Source organism: Rutilus rutilus (assembly GCF_951802725.1).
Source record: "Rutilus rutilus genome assembly, chromosome: 1".
Lineage (NCBI taxonomy): Eukaryota > Metazoa > Chordata > Actinopteri > Cypriniformes > Leuciscidae > Rutilus > Rutilus rutilus.
Genome location: NC_140209.1, coordinates 51342241 through 51356516, shown reverse-complemented (window position 1 = coordinate 51356516; position 14276 = coordinate 51342241). Strand labels below are relative to the sequence as shown.

Genomic DNA, 14276 nt, shown 5'->3' with positions numbered 1-14276 from the left:
TAATAACAATCTATTTTATATAATTAGCTACCATTTAAATTTGTAGGCTAAATAAAAGTCATATAATCCTTTAAAATAGTAGCGTATTGTTGCTGATAATATTCCTTAAATCTTTTGAATCAAAAGTGCTGTGGATGCAATTGTAGTTTTCAGCATATAAAATATAATAGGCAAACAAAAACCACTATCATTACTGATATCTTGTGCTGATATGATTGATTTGATTCCCTCTCAGTGTACTTCTCTTTTCTAAACATTTGCTAAATGTCAGCGTTTCATCAGACGACCGCAATGCAGTCCTGCCGTGTGTATCTGTGAAGAAACCTGATCTTTGGGTTTATGCCTGTCTTTGTTCCCAAACATTAGTATAGATCAGTCACTAATTCATTCAGCGATCCTTTTCTTGCTTCAGGCTCAGCCTCAGGTGATTGTAAACAGCAGAGGACATCAATGGAAGTGCTGCATAGACCAAGGCCCTCTTGAGCTGTTTTACACATACACATGCTAGTGTGTTTACACAATGACTCTATTTTCCAGTTGTATTATTCTCGCTAGTTTCTCCCTCAGGGAACAGGTCAGGGTTTTCTGCTAGCGTAGAGCGGATTCTCTTCTTCTCTTTAAAGCGGCCCGAATGTGAGACCTTCACGTGGCGTCCCTTTGTCGCCGTTTTGTCCACGATGCGCTCCAAACGGGCGTTAAACTGGCTGTCCGCAGCTGCGTCGGGTGTCCCGGGTGTGTCCCCGGCGTTGCTGCCGTGGTCTCCAGGGATTTCGTACAGCACTTTCGGCTCTGATTTCTTCTTACGCAAGAAGGTCAGTTTCCACCAGGCCGGTGCAGGTTCTGCGGTCGCCATCGAGATGAAAACAGACTCTGCAAGGAGGACAGAAAGAGAGATTTATATGCATGAAAGTGCTATTTTTTATTATTAAAGACCAAACAGTATGCCTAAATAAGCAAATGAACTATAATCAGCTTGTTTTTTTGTTAACCAGCAGTTTTATTTAAACATAAAATGTAAAAATAGTCATAATGTGTAAGCTGAGGCCTGAGGGTGTGAGCTAATACTAATGTAAGATCTGTGTCTTGCATTAGAAGGGGCAGCCGCAAATGAATTTTTTAGTGTAACTCAATAAGCACCATATGGCAGAGGTATGATAGGGTTTTAACCTGAGGAGTTCTGGTTACAGGCCTCAAATTTCACTCACTCTGCACTGAAGCTAGCAGCTATATGCTAGGAGGCTGGAAATGCTATAGACCATGCTAATGCTAAATGACAGAGCACTTGTGCTTATGGTGCATTCAAGTCCTCTTGGGAAGTTCGTATTTATGAGTTGGGAAGTCGTGTTTACGATGTCAGGTTCACTTTCGTCGGAGAAAGATGGCGGTGTGCCTTCTCTTAATTAGCCTAACTACACAAAAATACAGCAAGGTTTTTAAACTCTACTTCTAAAATGAAGAACAAAGAATGTGCATCAGGTGATTATAATTAATTTATGAAGCCACTGTGAACTTTATCGTTACATATTATATTGTTATTTTACAACGCTATCAAATTTTGTGCAGGCAGTCAGCTTATTTAGTTGTAAACAAGCCTGACAATGTCACTGCTAAATACCTAGATACCTAATAAAGTATTATGGTTTTCCGCCATGTTTCTCACTGACACGCCCCAAACTGGTAAATATTCCCACTTGTACGACATTGTGGTGGCATCCATGTGCGTTCAACTTGTAAATACGATCTTTCTGCCATGACTTGAACACAATTAGTAGCCTACAGCTTATTTAATCTTTTTGAATGAATAAAATTGACGATGTATGCTACGTTTCAAAAGTTTTTTGGCCTATACAGTTTTTTTTATGTTCACTCAAAAATACAGTAAAAACTATTGTGAAATATTATTACAATTTAAAATAATTGATTTCTCTGTTAGTGTCAAATTATCCTCCAGAAATCATTGTAAGATGCTGATTTGGTGCTGAATAATCATGTTTTATTATTATCAATGTTGAAAACAGTTGTGCTCCTTAATGTTTTTGGAAACCGTGATACATTTTTCAGGATTTTTTGATGACTATTAAGTTCAAAGAACAGCATTTATTTGAAACAGAACTCTTTTGTGACATTATAAATGTTTTTACTGTCACATCTGATTGGGTCCTTGCTGAATAAAAAAATTAATTTCTTTAAAAGAGAGAGCGAGAGAGAGAGAGAGAGAGAGAGAGAGAAATCTTACTGACCCCAAACTTTTGAATGGTAAATTTGTAATTCAATAAAACTGTAAAGGTTGATTATGGTGATTCACTTTGAAATCATTAACACAGTTATCTTAACTCGACTAAACATTTTGTTAAATGGACCTAATCATATTTAATAAACAAGAGGATGCTAATTCTTTAGAAATTTGTAACTGTCTCCATTCAGGCCATACGTGAACACACTCATTATAGCATCTGACCTCATGAGACTTCGCTTCTTAGGTCTGACTGATGCAGCTGGTTTCATTTTAGCCATAATATTCAGTGTGTTGTAGATTTGACGTGATTAATTCATTCGTTTATACGTGATTTTACACAGTCCATTGCTGTGTTAAGAGCTCACGTCCAGAGACAGTTTATGGTTCATACACATGCTATAGAATGGCTTCTTTGAAGTAAACCATTACAAGAAAAGCAAGCACGCCTTTGACATACACGGTGAAACACTGTCCAAATGAAACTTCGTATGATATTGTGAGGTTTACCGCACACTTATTCACACAAAGACAACGATAAACAAACACTTTGAGCTGCATATCCTGGAAAAGTTTATTGCTTTACTGTCCATGGTCATATCTCGAACTGAATCAGCCTTCTGTGAAATGTAAAAATGAACTCAACCACACTCAAATTCACACAAAACTGCTGTAGCATGTGACAATATCCACTCTCGGGAAAAGGCTTGGCTCTGTTGCTTAGCAACAAAGTGGTCATTTTCATACAGTATGCTAATTTCTGTTGGCTCTCTCAGGGCTTTGACTCTTGCTCCTGCTTTTATGTTTACGAGAGCAAACAGAGATCAGGTGGTGCCGGCCAGCTCCCTTTCAACCTTACAGCCTTGTTTTTCTGACGCTTTTAACCTTATAAAAAGAGGCCATTTGATCCAGACGGTTTTAACAATAAGCCATATTGCATTAGCTCTATATTTGAAAAGCTATAAGTATGTATTTTATAAAAATCTTTGATTTGGTTGTTCAAAAAGTGATGCCAGCTCTACACAAAGCCTTGAATTTGACTGCACATTTATCACTTGCAATTATATCGAATAAGTTTAAAGCGCAATTTATAATACAAACATGGATTTTTAATGGATGTTCTGTATCACTAATCAGTTTTACCGTGGGAAATATTATGGTTTAGTCAAGGATTTGGATATGGAAGTTTTGTCTTTGCACGCAAATGGAACTTCTACGCAAAGCACATGGACACTCCATGTTGTTAGCATGTGGTTTTCATATGAAAATAAAAATAATGATAAGGTTCAAGGAAATCATTATTCAGAAGGAAAAGCAAGTGTTTTCCGGGAACATGTCAATGGAGCAGGAACTTTCTGTGAGCTGATAATTCAAGGATTTGATAAGATTTACATATCACGATAATGTAGAATACCAATGGCTTTGGTGTGGCAAAATCTAACTTCTGATTTGTCTTGTTATGCAAACTACGGACAGCTTGTTCATTTCTAAAGTATTAGAAATGTTATTCTATGTGGTGTTAGTATTCTAAAAAAAATCAGTCAGCAATAATAACGACACAAAGAACATTTAGTTTTAACAGAAGCTCCCATGAGAAATAGCAGTCTCTGTAGTCATCCTGATTAATTAATTATTCCTGTCGGTGGTTGGAAAAAAACATCAGGTGTTAACTGGAGGTCTTTGGAGAGCTTCGCTCGGGGAACAGTCACACTCTGAGGGGGTTAAAGTGAGTACAAGTATAGTGTAATTGACAGGAACTGAGGTAAATACATTCTTGTGTTTAATCTTGCAGGCCCAAATTGTGCATTGGCATCCATTTCACAAAGTAGTTCAGGTTTATTTTTATGTCATTTTACTCTCACTCCTTTTAAGTCGTTATGCGCGAGAGTAAAAGTAAAGGTTCTTTTCTGGCATCAATGGTTCCATGAAGAACCTCTAACATCCATGGAAAATATCCATTGTTCAATAGTTCCGCTATATGGAATGCAAATGGTTCCGCTATATGACATCACTGGGAAAAAAACCCTTTTGGATTTTTCTAAAGAGAGTAGCTAAAAAGGAGGAAAAGGAAATTGGTCAGAAGTTTCCACAGAGAAAAAAGATCTCTCTGGAGACCTCGATTCAGATGTCTCTTCTTCTTAAAAAACAAACAAAAAAAACACTCAAATAAGACAACTGTTGACCTAAAGTAAGAGTATATTGAATGTGTATAGTGCAGATCATTTGGTTTTGAAAACATTGGATGAGTTTGAGCTCATATTGAGATCTAACTTTTGATTGCAGACTTTGGACATAGCGAATCTGAACATAGATTGAGACTTAGTTGAACTTGAGATCTCTTCTGAAAGTGTAGAGGAGACGTGTGAGATCATTGGGGCTTTTCCTCAGGAGAAAAAGATCTCATACAAAACTGAACGTTTTTCATTTTCCTTCCAATTTAGAGATGTCTAAATACAAATACCCAAGCACATATAAAGCAGGCAGCAGAGGCACTAAACACTAAACTAAACTAAAAATAGCATTTGCTTGTAACTTCATAACGTCATTCGTTTCAAGCATCTCTTCAGTGAATTAAACCATTGGTATTCTTCTATGAATGCCACTAATTATAGAGAGACTCACTTTAAAGCGCCATGACAGGTTTAAAAAGCGAGGCTGTGAGGGATAGACTTACCGTGTTTTCAATGGCATCCGCTGTAAAAATCTGTATAAAGCTCCTATCACTTTACACAGCTTAGATTGTCAAGAGTTTTTTGTCTACTGAAATTTTCTTGGGAAGATATTTTTGCAGTGTTTCGTCAGCAGAACAATTCAAAAACACATAAAATAACAGTACAACCCACTGAAGAGATGCTTGTCTATCACTCACAGCCTCGCTTTCATTCCTGCTAAAAATCAATGTTTGTGGATTGGTTTAATTTCAATTCAATTAGTTCAGGAGGTCAGAACTTTCTTGGCTGGATTCCTTCCCAATGCAATGTTTTTGTCAGGCTTAATAAGTAAATTCAAAATCCGCTCAGAGACGTTCATCTTGGCCGCTAAATTCATACTATTGACACAACTGAAAGAAATGTTTTGCATTTCAAAGTGTCCACTTGATTGCAATAAAGCAATCCACACACACACACACACACACACACACACACACACTCATCTCAGGCTCCTCATTATGCATGGTTAGTCAGTGATAAAGGTTCACTGTTTGCTATGAATGTGTAATCATGTGTCTGTCCAAAGGTTATTAAAATTCACAGCTCATTCCCTTTTTTCTCTAGAACTTAATATCAATTCCCATTTGATCAGCTTTTTTTTTTTTTCTAGAACTCAGTATTAATTTCCATTTGATTTTACCTTTAGCAAACAAGTAGGCTAACACAGTAACGTATCTGTAAACGAATTAATATGAAACTAACTGCAACTGGATGATATTCCATGGAGTTTAAAGAGTTCTTCCCCTCCAGTGAATTCTGGTAGCTATAATAAGCCTCTCTCACCTGCGCAGGTCAATGTACGTCCGTTGAGATACTTGTTATCTGCTTTAGAGGGGTCACTATCCTTTGGTTCGGTTGAGTCCAGCAGGTGAGGTCATCGCCATATAGGACCCAGCTTTTAATTATAGTTTCTGTCTCTTCTCTTCTGCCTCCTCTCCAGCTTGGCTGTCCCTCTCGCTCTCTCTGGCAAGCAGGTGTAGATTCACAGGTGCATGTCTCCTCCCACAGACACCCACACCAGGCTCCTCCTCCCTCCGCCTGATAAACAGGCTTATGTCACATCAGCCTCATGGAACAATAGCTAAAATATATACTTGGATTGGGTGTAGAAGATTAATGACTGGATCAGCTTTTGATATTACAATAGCTAATATTTAAGAGGCTATAAAGTTCACGGCCATTGGGAATGTGATCAGCAGGGATTGTGTTAATAATAGTAGTGCGTGACTTTTTCCTCTCTTTTTTAAGACTCTCAGGCATCCAGTGCTTTCTTGTTCAAATTTTTTTTAAATAAATAACTAGCATTTAATGTATCTTGAAATGCTATATTGACAATTCTCTCAAAGCTGTTTAATGACATTATTTACTGTGGTGAATGTTCTTTTTTTCTTTTCATGAAGACTTTAAATCCTATATTGACAATTCTCTCAAAAGCTGTTTAATGACATTATTTTTGTAAAGTTAAGTAACTATAAATTTACAATAAAATATCTGAGTTAATTTTTCAAATAAGTTACTTTGTTTTCTCATTTAATGGCTGACAGCTCTCCTGTCAGTGAGAAATCGAGAGAAAGGTGCAGAGGCGTTGTGTGTAAATATGATGGTTATTTTAGTTCAAGACTAAAGCCTGTTTTATACTTCTGCGTCGAACTGCCGCCGTAGCTACGTCGTAGGCTGTGTGTAGCGCGCGTACCCTGACGTGCACCTCTCCAAAAATGTAACAACGCGTCAATTCTACGCGGACACAAGCGCTGTGATTGGTCTGCCAGAACCCCTCCCTCGGGGTTTCATGCTCCCCAGGTGCACGTCAACGCGGACAACGACACAGAAGTATAAAGCCTGTTTTATACTTCTGCGTTGAACTGCCGCCGTAGCTACGTCGTAGGCTGTGTGTAGCGCGCGTACCCTTCGGCGTACCCTGACGTGCACCTCTCCAAAAATGTAACAACGCGTCAATTCTACGCGGACACAAGCGCTGTGATTGGTCTGCCAGAACCCCTCCCTCGGGGTTTCATGCTCCCCAGGTGCGCGTCAACGCGGACAACGACACAGAAGTATAAATTAAAACCAACACGTTGCCTACGGCGTATAGGCTCCGGCGTATGTCCGACGCAGAAGTATAATGAGGCCTTAAATTAAAACCAACACGTTGCCTACGGCGTATAGGCTCCGCCGTATGTCCGACGCAGAAGTATAATGAGGCCTTAAGGGTTCGTTTACACGACAACGATGTACAAAAACGGAAAAGTTATTCCTTTGCATTTTTGTCCATTGTCACCATTGTCAAAACAATCCCTGTTCCCACGGATCCGCGAAAACGACCAAAAACACTGTAGTATTCACTTTGTTAAGAAACACTACGCACCAACAGACTGAACATGTAATACTCATGAGCATGACGTCACCGTTTTCACAAATTCACATTTTCGTAGTTTACCCGGGATGTTATCGTTTTCAAAAACGTGCACTTTGAAACCCGTTTTCAAAAGTTCACGTTTTCAGGCTCCCGAAATGCTGTTGTCGTGTAAATTAACGGCCAAAACACGTAAAAAGTTTTATGTTTTATGTTAGAAACTGTGCTGTGTAAACGGCCCATTATTGTGAGCATGCTTTTACTCATCTCACTTGCTCAAAAACAGAATCAGTATTCCTCAAAATGAATAAAAACAGTGAAATGCAAACTCAGAATATTATGCAAACCTGCAATAATATGTTAAATAATACAAATATACTTTATGTATTTAATCTCACCTTATTAACCAATATCTTTGCTGCTGACCTTCAATGATTCAATTTAACCATACAAATAAGTAAAATGACTTTAGTTTATATTGCTGAAGTAGGAGCGTTGAACTTTCTTCTCTTTCTTCTGCAATCCAGAATGGCTCAGCACAGCTGATACGTTTGAGCTGTGCTTTCTACTGCAGAGGCATACATTTGCATTCCAGCCTGAGGTTTATTCATTTCACTTTTGGTGTGTTTTTACTTATTTATTTATTTTTTAAGTTAAAAAAATAGAAACTATGTTATATTTAATTTTCCTCTCTTAAAGGGTTAGTTCACCCAAAAATGAAAAATTATGTCAGTAATTGCTCACCCTCATGTTGTTCCAACCCCGTAAGACTTTCGTTCATCTTCGGAACACAAATTAAAGGCACACTATGCAAGATTTGTACCTTAATATAGGCCTAACAGCTTTGAAAACATTTCGATGGTAAACAAACTCGTTGTAGGGCGAATCATCCCGACAGCAAAGGGGGGACACCGCTGGCAAAACCAGCAATGCAAGTTTGAGAGGTGGCGCCCCGCCAAATCACGACTTGCTTTACGGCACGATGTCACATACATCAACAACATATGAAGCAGCCTCTATGGAAGACACTATGGCACGCATTGCAGACATGAATCATGGCAGAGTCGACGAAGAAAATAAAGAAAGCACGGTCGGAAGAGTGCATAGACGGCTCTGCGTGAGTGGTATTTACGACAGTAACGTTACAACTCTAGGCGACTCTAGGGGTCGCTGTTTGAGAAAAACAGAAAAACGGAAACTGCATAGTGTGCCTTTAAATACTACTTCATATGGCTGCTAGTAATTGCATCTGCCGGTCCAGAAAAGTTAGTGAAGACATCGTTAAAATAGTCATCAAGCGACGAGAATATTTTTTGTGCGCAAAAAAAAAAAAAAAAAAAAACTTTATTCAACTATTCATTTTCTTCTGTGTGGGCCTCTGAGTGAGTTCGCGAGAGCGCCACAACGCACAACGCACGACATCTCGATGTAGTGTTTAAAATGGTTCTAAAGTGTGCATTTCCTGGATGTCCGAATCGTGAGAAACCAACGGGAAAATGTGGCGCAAAATTAATGGCTTACCTTTCACACTTTCCCATCAAATAATCATGAGAGTCATCTTCTCAGTTCTCGCGCATGTGTCGTGGCACTCTCGTGAACTCGCGTCAGAGGCCCACACAGAAGAAAATGAATAGTTGAAAAAAGTCTTTTTTTTTGTTGTTTTTTGCGCATAAAAAGTATTCTTGTCGCTTGATAAACTTAAGGTTGAGCCACTGCAGTCACTTGGACTATTTTAACAATGTCTTTACTAACTTTTCTGGACCGGCAGATGAAATTACCCAGCAGCCTATGAAGGAGTGAGCCAGCTCTCAGATTTCATCAAAAATATCTTAATTTGTGTTCCAAAGATGAACGAAAGTCTTACGGGGTTGGAACAACATGAGGGTGAGTGATTACTGACAGAATTTTCATTTTTGGGTGAACTAACCCTTTAATATTCTCTCAGGACACTTGTTTGCTGCTTTTCCTTAACCATTCGCTTCAACCAGTTTTTGTAAAGAAATTCACACATGCACAACTTATATTTGTCCGCAAAACTAATTTAAGCATTTCAGATCTTTAAGCAGGTCTTTAAAATGATGAAAAACAGTTGTGTCCAAACTTTTGACTGGTAATAGCCTATTTAAAAACAACTAGCCTCATCATACCCCTAAAAATAGACTTATTCACAAGCCAATAAAAATGAATTAGTCTAATAAATCTGGAAAACATCACATTCTATATTTCTAAATTAAATGTGTCCACACTAAATGTGTTTATAAACATGTTAAACATCTTTAAAAGAACATATGCATTTTAAAGAAAATTCTCTCAGTCTCTCAGAGAGAGTGAGAGAGAGAGAGAGAGAATTTTTTTTAATGCATCTGTTCTTTATATATATATTTAAAGAAAGAAAGAAAGAAAGAAAGAAAGAAAGAAAGAAAGAAAGAAAGAAAGAAAGAAAGAAAGAAAGAAAGAACAATTCCACATCCGACCAGTAGAGGGCAGACTCTCAGTCCTGTCGATTTGAGAGGTAATAGTCATCAGTCCTGGCACTGGCATTAGTTTGAACAGGAACACTGGCCAGAGAAGTGCCTGATGCCAGGATGCCCACTGGTGCGATTAGGCTGTTTGAGGGAGACTAATGACTGACCGCTGCCCTAGCTGGGTGTTTTAAGGAGGACTTGCCCTCTGTCTGGGGGCTGCCTGGTTCATGTGTTAAACTGGCGGTAGGACAGGGTATGCGGGGTTCATTCACACGGGGATTAAATAAGAACAAGTCACATTTGATGGCCCACTCGAAAGGCTGTTCAGCACCAGCTGGGCTCTGGCGTTGATAGTTTGCTCATGGCAGCCAAGATCGGCCTCTCCACAGTCTGCAGAACACACAGTCCATTAATCATTATCTTATAGCTTCTGATGGGAAACTTCATTTGGCCCGACAAGAGTCATTTTCATTTAAAGGGAACGTTTTGGGCATCTAAAGCGTCTGGCCCATTTCTGATAAATATAGGATTAGTTTTGAACATTCAGCAGTTCATAAAGAATCAGAATTTAAGAATTGACTCCCTTTAAATTGATGAGTTGGAATTTGAATAAAATGTCTACGGGATGAAGAATTGGAAGGACAGGAAGATGAATTTACTGAATTGCATTTGAAAGATATTCAAGGCAAACACAGAAAACTCTCCAGCGTAACAAAATGGGCATGCTTTTATTCTGTAAACCAGCTTTCATGGTAAATTAGAACATTCTGGAAAATGTGGTCTTCCACCATGGCCAAATAATCATAGGTCAAATAATAGGCCTATATTAAAACTATTTATTTTAAAAATAATAATAATAATTTGTTGCAATTTTTTAAATGCCATCTTAATTAAATGCAAATTTCTATTGATGCCATTTTACATAGGCTATTGGTTATAATATAGGCCTATAGATGTTTTTGGAAATTCACCATTGTCTATGAAAAAGTCTTCATGTAGCCTATGGGTTATTCTGAAAAATTAGTTTTCTTTATAAATCTACTAGATTTTTTTGCATTATTATTCACATTGAAATTACTATTCAACATATTATAATACCTCAGTTAAAAATCATGAATTTCATTAATCTCGATTTAATTCTGCATAGCATAAAAAGTAGCCTAGTTTTTCATGAAATGATTTTGTTACAATTCAAATTTGACATTAAAAAAAATTCACATGTCTTTGGAATGCACAGCACAATCAACATGAATTACATTGTTTTTATTTACCTTGTGTCTATTGAAATCGTGGTATGTGTTGTATTAGTGCTCCTCCTGGTGGCGAGATTCTTGAACAACAGGTTCGTCCTGTGGAGATAATACAGTTGTGCGGTTAAAGCGCTGCAGTCTTCTATTTGACCACCAGGTGGCAGTAGCTCCCGTCAGTCATCATTACTGCCTTGAACCACAACAAATTGAAAATGAAATTACTGTCAATCTATTGAGAGAATGAAGTTATGTCATATCATAGTCCGTAGAGGGAAGGAAATAGACAGATGGGCTACTGGTGCAGATAGAGTGGTTTTAAAGGAGGAGGAAAAAAAAAAGGATGACATTTATTTTGTTGTTTCTTTGTTTTATTCTACTGAATAGAATCCTCCCTCTCTCTTTCACATCTCCAATTCCCTTGTTCCTTATTTTCCCTTGCGCATTATAATGGATGTATCAGGGAAAGAAAACAGCAAACTGGTCTGCGTGCTGTATTCGCATAAAGATTTTGTTGTTCAGGAATAAAAGAAAACAGTAAAATTGTAGGGACAAGAGAGGACAATGGACCCTGAACAGGATTATTATGGGGGTTGAAGAACGTACCAAAAGTGCAAACAAAATGAGTGCACTACATAGGCCTAACTGAAATGAAAATTAGGAAATGACTCTCATTCTTCCAGTAATCTCGCTTAGAGCATGTTTTTACAGAGAGGTCTTATTTTGTGGCTAGCAGACCTCATCTTCACTCGTTCTTGTCGATGTGGTGAAGGGGGAGTGAATGATAGAACCCATCAATCAAAACATTTCTGCTTCCATCGCTTTTTATCCACTGCATCTTCCTGCTGAAGACATATACAGTGATCAAAATGAATGAAATAAACAACTTCCAACATTTGATTCTGAGTTCAGAATTTGTAGTGAAGAACCTTTAAAGTCACCATGAAATCAAAATTGACCACTTTTTTTTTAATGGAATATTGCAGTATTATTGTAAATTATTTATTCGTCCACATCATTATTTAATCAAAACTCATGTGTCCTCATTATCTTTAATCAAAGTAACTTCACATCTCTTCTCTTCTCTGATGATGTGTTTACTGGCGTGAGGGCGGGGCAAACTGTCACTCACATGACATCACAGCAACAGCAAACCACAACCATCCAATGGTCCAATCAATTCCCCATGTACAAAATCAAGACCCGCCCCACATTTTTTCTTGTTCGAGAAGCCCTTCACTCATGCCGCTTTTCCACTGCGTGGTACGACTCGGCTCGGTTTGCTTTTCCACTGCAGTTAATACCGCTTTAAAGTGGGTGGGATTATAGACTGATCGTTATAGTTGCGCCGCCACCTCGGTTTCTGACCACAATACAGCATTTATTTTTTCAAGCTGTGTGCAACGGTCGTTTCAAGCAAGTCATTTAAAGTCACGGTTGGCTGTTGCTGACTATTTAAATCTAGCGGGTTTGGTGTGTCTTGTCGCAAATCGCTGTAGTGACGATATTCTCTTACCAATCAGTGATTGCAGATACTCTCTGACCAATCAGTGATCTGCAGTGTTTACACGTCACACTTTAGTATCGGCTCGCTTGGAACCTCAACCAAGGTGGTAGGCTTTAAAAAAAAATAGTACCAGGTACTAGGTAGCCTACTGTACACAGTGGAAAATCCCCCAAAAGAGAGCCATATATCATGCAGTGGAAAAGCGGGATCAGATACAGGGTGCGTTTTAATCAACTCCTAGCTCCATAGCTCATGAATCAGTATATTGTGTTCATGAATTCGTGTACTGGTAAGGACAGTAAAGGACGCTGCCTGCTCACTACACATTGGGACATTGTTGACTGTTTCAAGCTGACTTTAAATTTCATCTTTTAGGCTTTTTTTCCAGCAAATGTGGCAAAAACTCAACTATTGGAGATGGTGTGAAGTGTGTCAACGCAACCTGAGCCACTCCTTTTCTCTCAAATTTGATAAGGTTATTTCATTAACATAATCTCAAAGAGGTGAGTTTCACTCTAAACTGCTGATTCTGTGGGGAACCATCGTGACTCAAACTTAGCGTGTTTATTTATATAAACAGACAGTTCATCTTCCACGCGCCTCCAGCCAAACGGAAGCATCCGCACCGGGCTGCTTTTTTGGCGGGCAAAAGGGTTAAAACCGATCGGCAGGCATCAGTTTAATCATAATCAACCGAGCTAAAGAGGAGTAATGGAACCTGCGAGCCGGGCGCGCCTGTGTTCCGCCACAGATTAGCCGCTAATTTGCATAGCGCTTTCGTTCATCCACGTCGGCCCGACGACAGGCCGTCCTCCCCGGACACAGCCATGCGTAGCCTCCGGGGCCGCTTTGACAAATGGCTGGCCGCGTAGCGCTGTCTTTGCGCCCAAGACGGGGCAGCGAGAGCGACAGTGATTGATAGTCTGACGGGATAAATAGTGCAGAACTTCTTCTTCTTCTGCTTCTTTTTTCTCTAATAGGAGTACAAGAGGTGTTTAAAAACCTGCGTAATGGAGAAATATGAAGCCAAGCAGAGCAAGAGGGAAGGAGATTCTGTGTGTACGAGTTCGTGAGTGAGTGTTTGTGAGGTAAAGAGTTTGTGTGTAGAGGCCTACTCAAACATGAAGTGCTTGACTTTTTTACTCCCAGTCTGATCTGACACTTTACTCAGTGCATGGCTTTGTTCAAACAGTATGCTACTAGTACTGCAGTAGTGTATTACTGCTGTATAGTAGCCTATGTAGGCTATAATGCATTGCGCAGTGCACCACATGCACATTTTCTGTATGCATTGAATATCCAGATGACCTAGCCTGTTTGTCAAAATATGAATAAACCAGAACTAATATCTGCAATGATTTGTAATAATTTGAATGTATTTTTTGATACATTTTTTGATCAGATAGCCAAAAGTTAAGTAATTTTTACACTCAATTGGTTTAAAAATGCGAAATAAATATTTTTTATTTTTCAAGACCATAACCAGATGGCACTAGCTTCTCGCTGAATGCAGCATGCCAATGTTGAGGTCAACGTAGGATACTGCTGTTTGAAAGTATTGTTGCTATTTAAAATATAGTAGGCTTTACAGCTAGTATGTAACCACATATTCGGGTGGAACAAATGTAATAAAATAAGAAAAACTCGTTCAGACTGACCACTAATGTAAATATTTGGTGGGGTTTGTTCCTGTCAGTGTCTATGATGGTTATTTCCATGCAGTATACAGTACATATTGTGCAGTGTGCCAGTGTTCCATT

General features: G+C 38.7%; 1 protein-coding gene across 1 annotated transcript; it reads right to left on the bottom strand.

Annotated features, from left to right (window-relative positions):
* Nucleotides 1-417: 417 nt before the first annotated feature.
* Nucleotides 418-5809, bottom strand: LOC311305436 (proline-rich protein 15-like protein A). The gene is made up of 2 exons (XM_084433153.1): nt 5728-5809; nt 418-870 (listed from the first exon to the last, which is right to left on the bottom strand). Exon 2 carries the CDS (start codon nt 851-853, stop codon nt 527-529), a length of 327 nt encoding a protein of 108 aa, XP_084289279.1. The 5' UTR covers nt 854-870; nt 5728-5809; the 3' UTR covers nt 418-526.
* Nucleotides 5810-14276: the final 8467 nt, after the last annotated feature.

What these genes read in the sequence shown, in the direction of transcription:
- LOC311305436 (XM_084433153.1), bottom strand. Translation starts at nt 853, where the DNA reads ATGGCGACCGCAGAACCTGCACCGGCCTGGTGGAAACTGACCTTCTTG.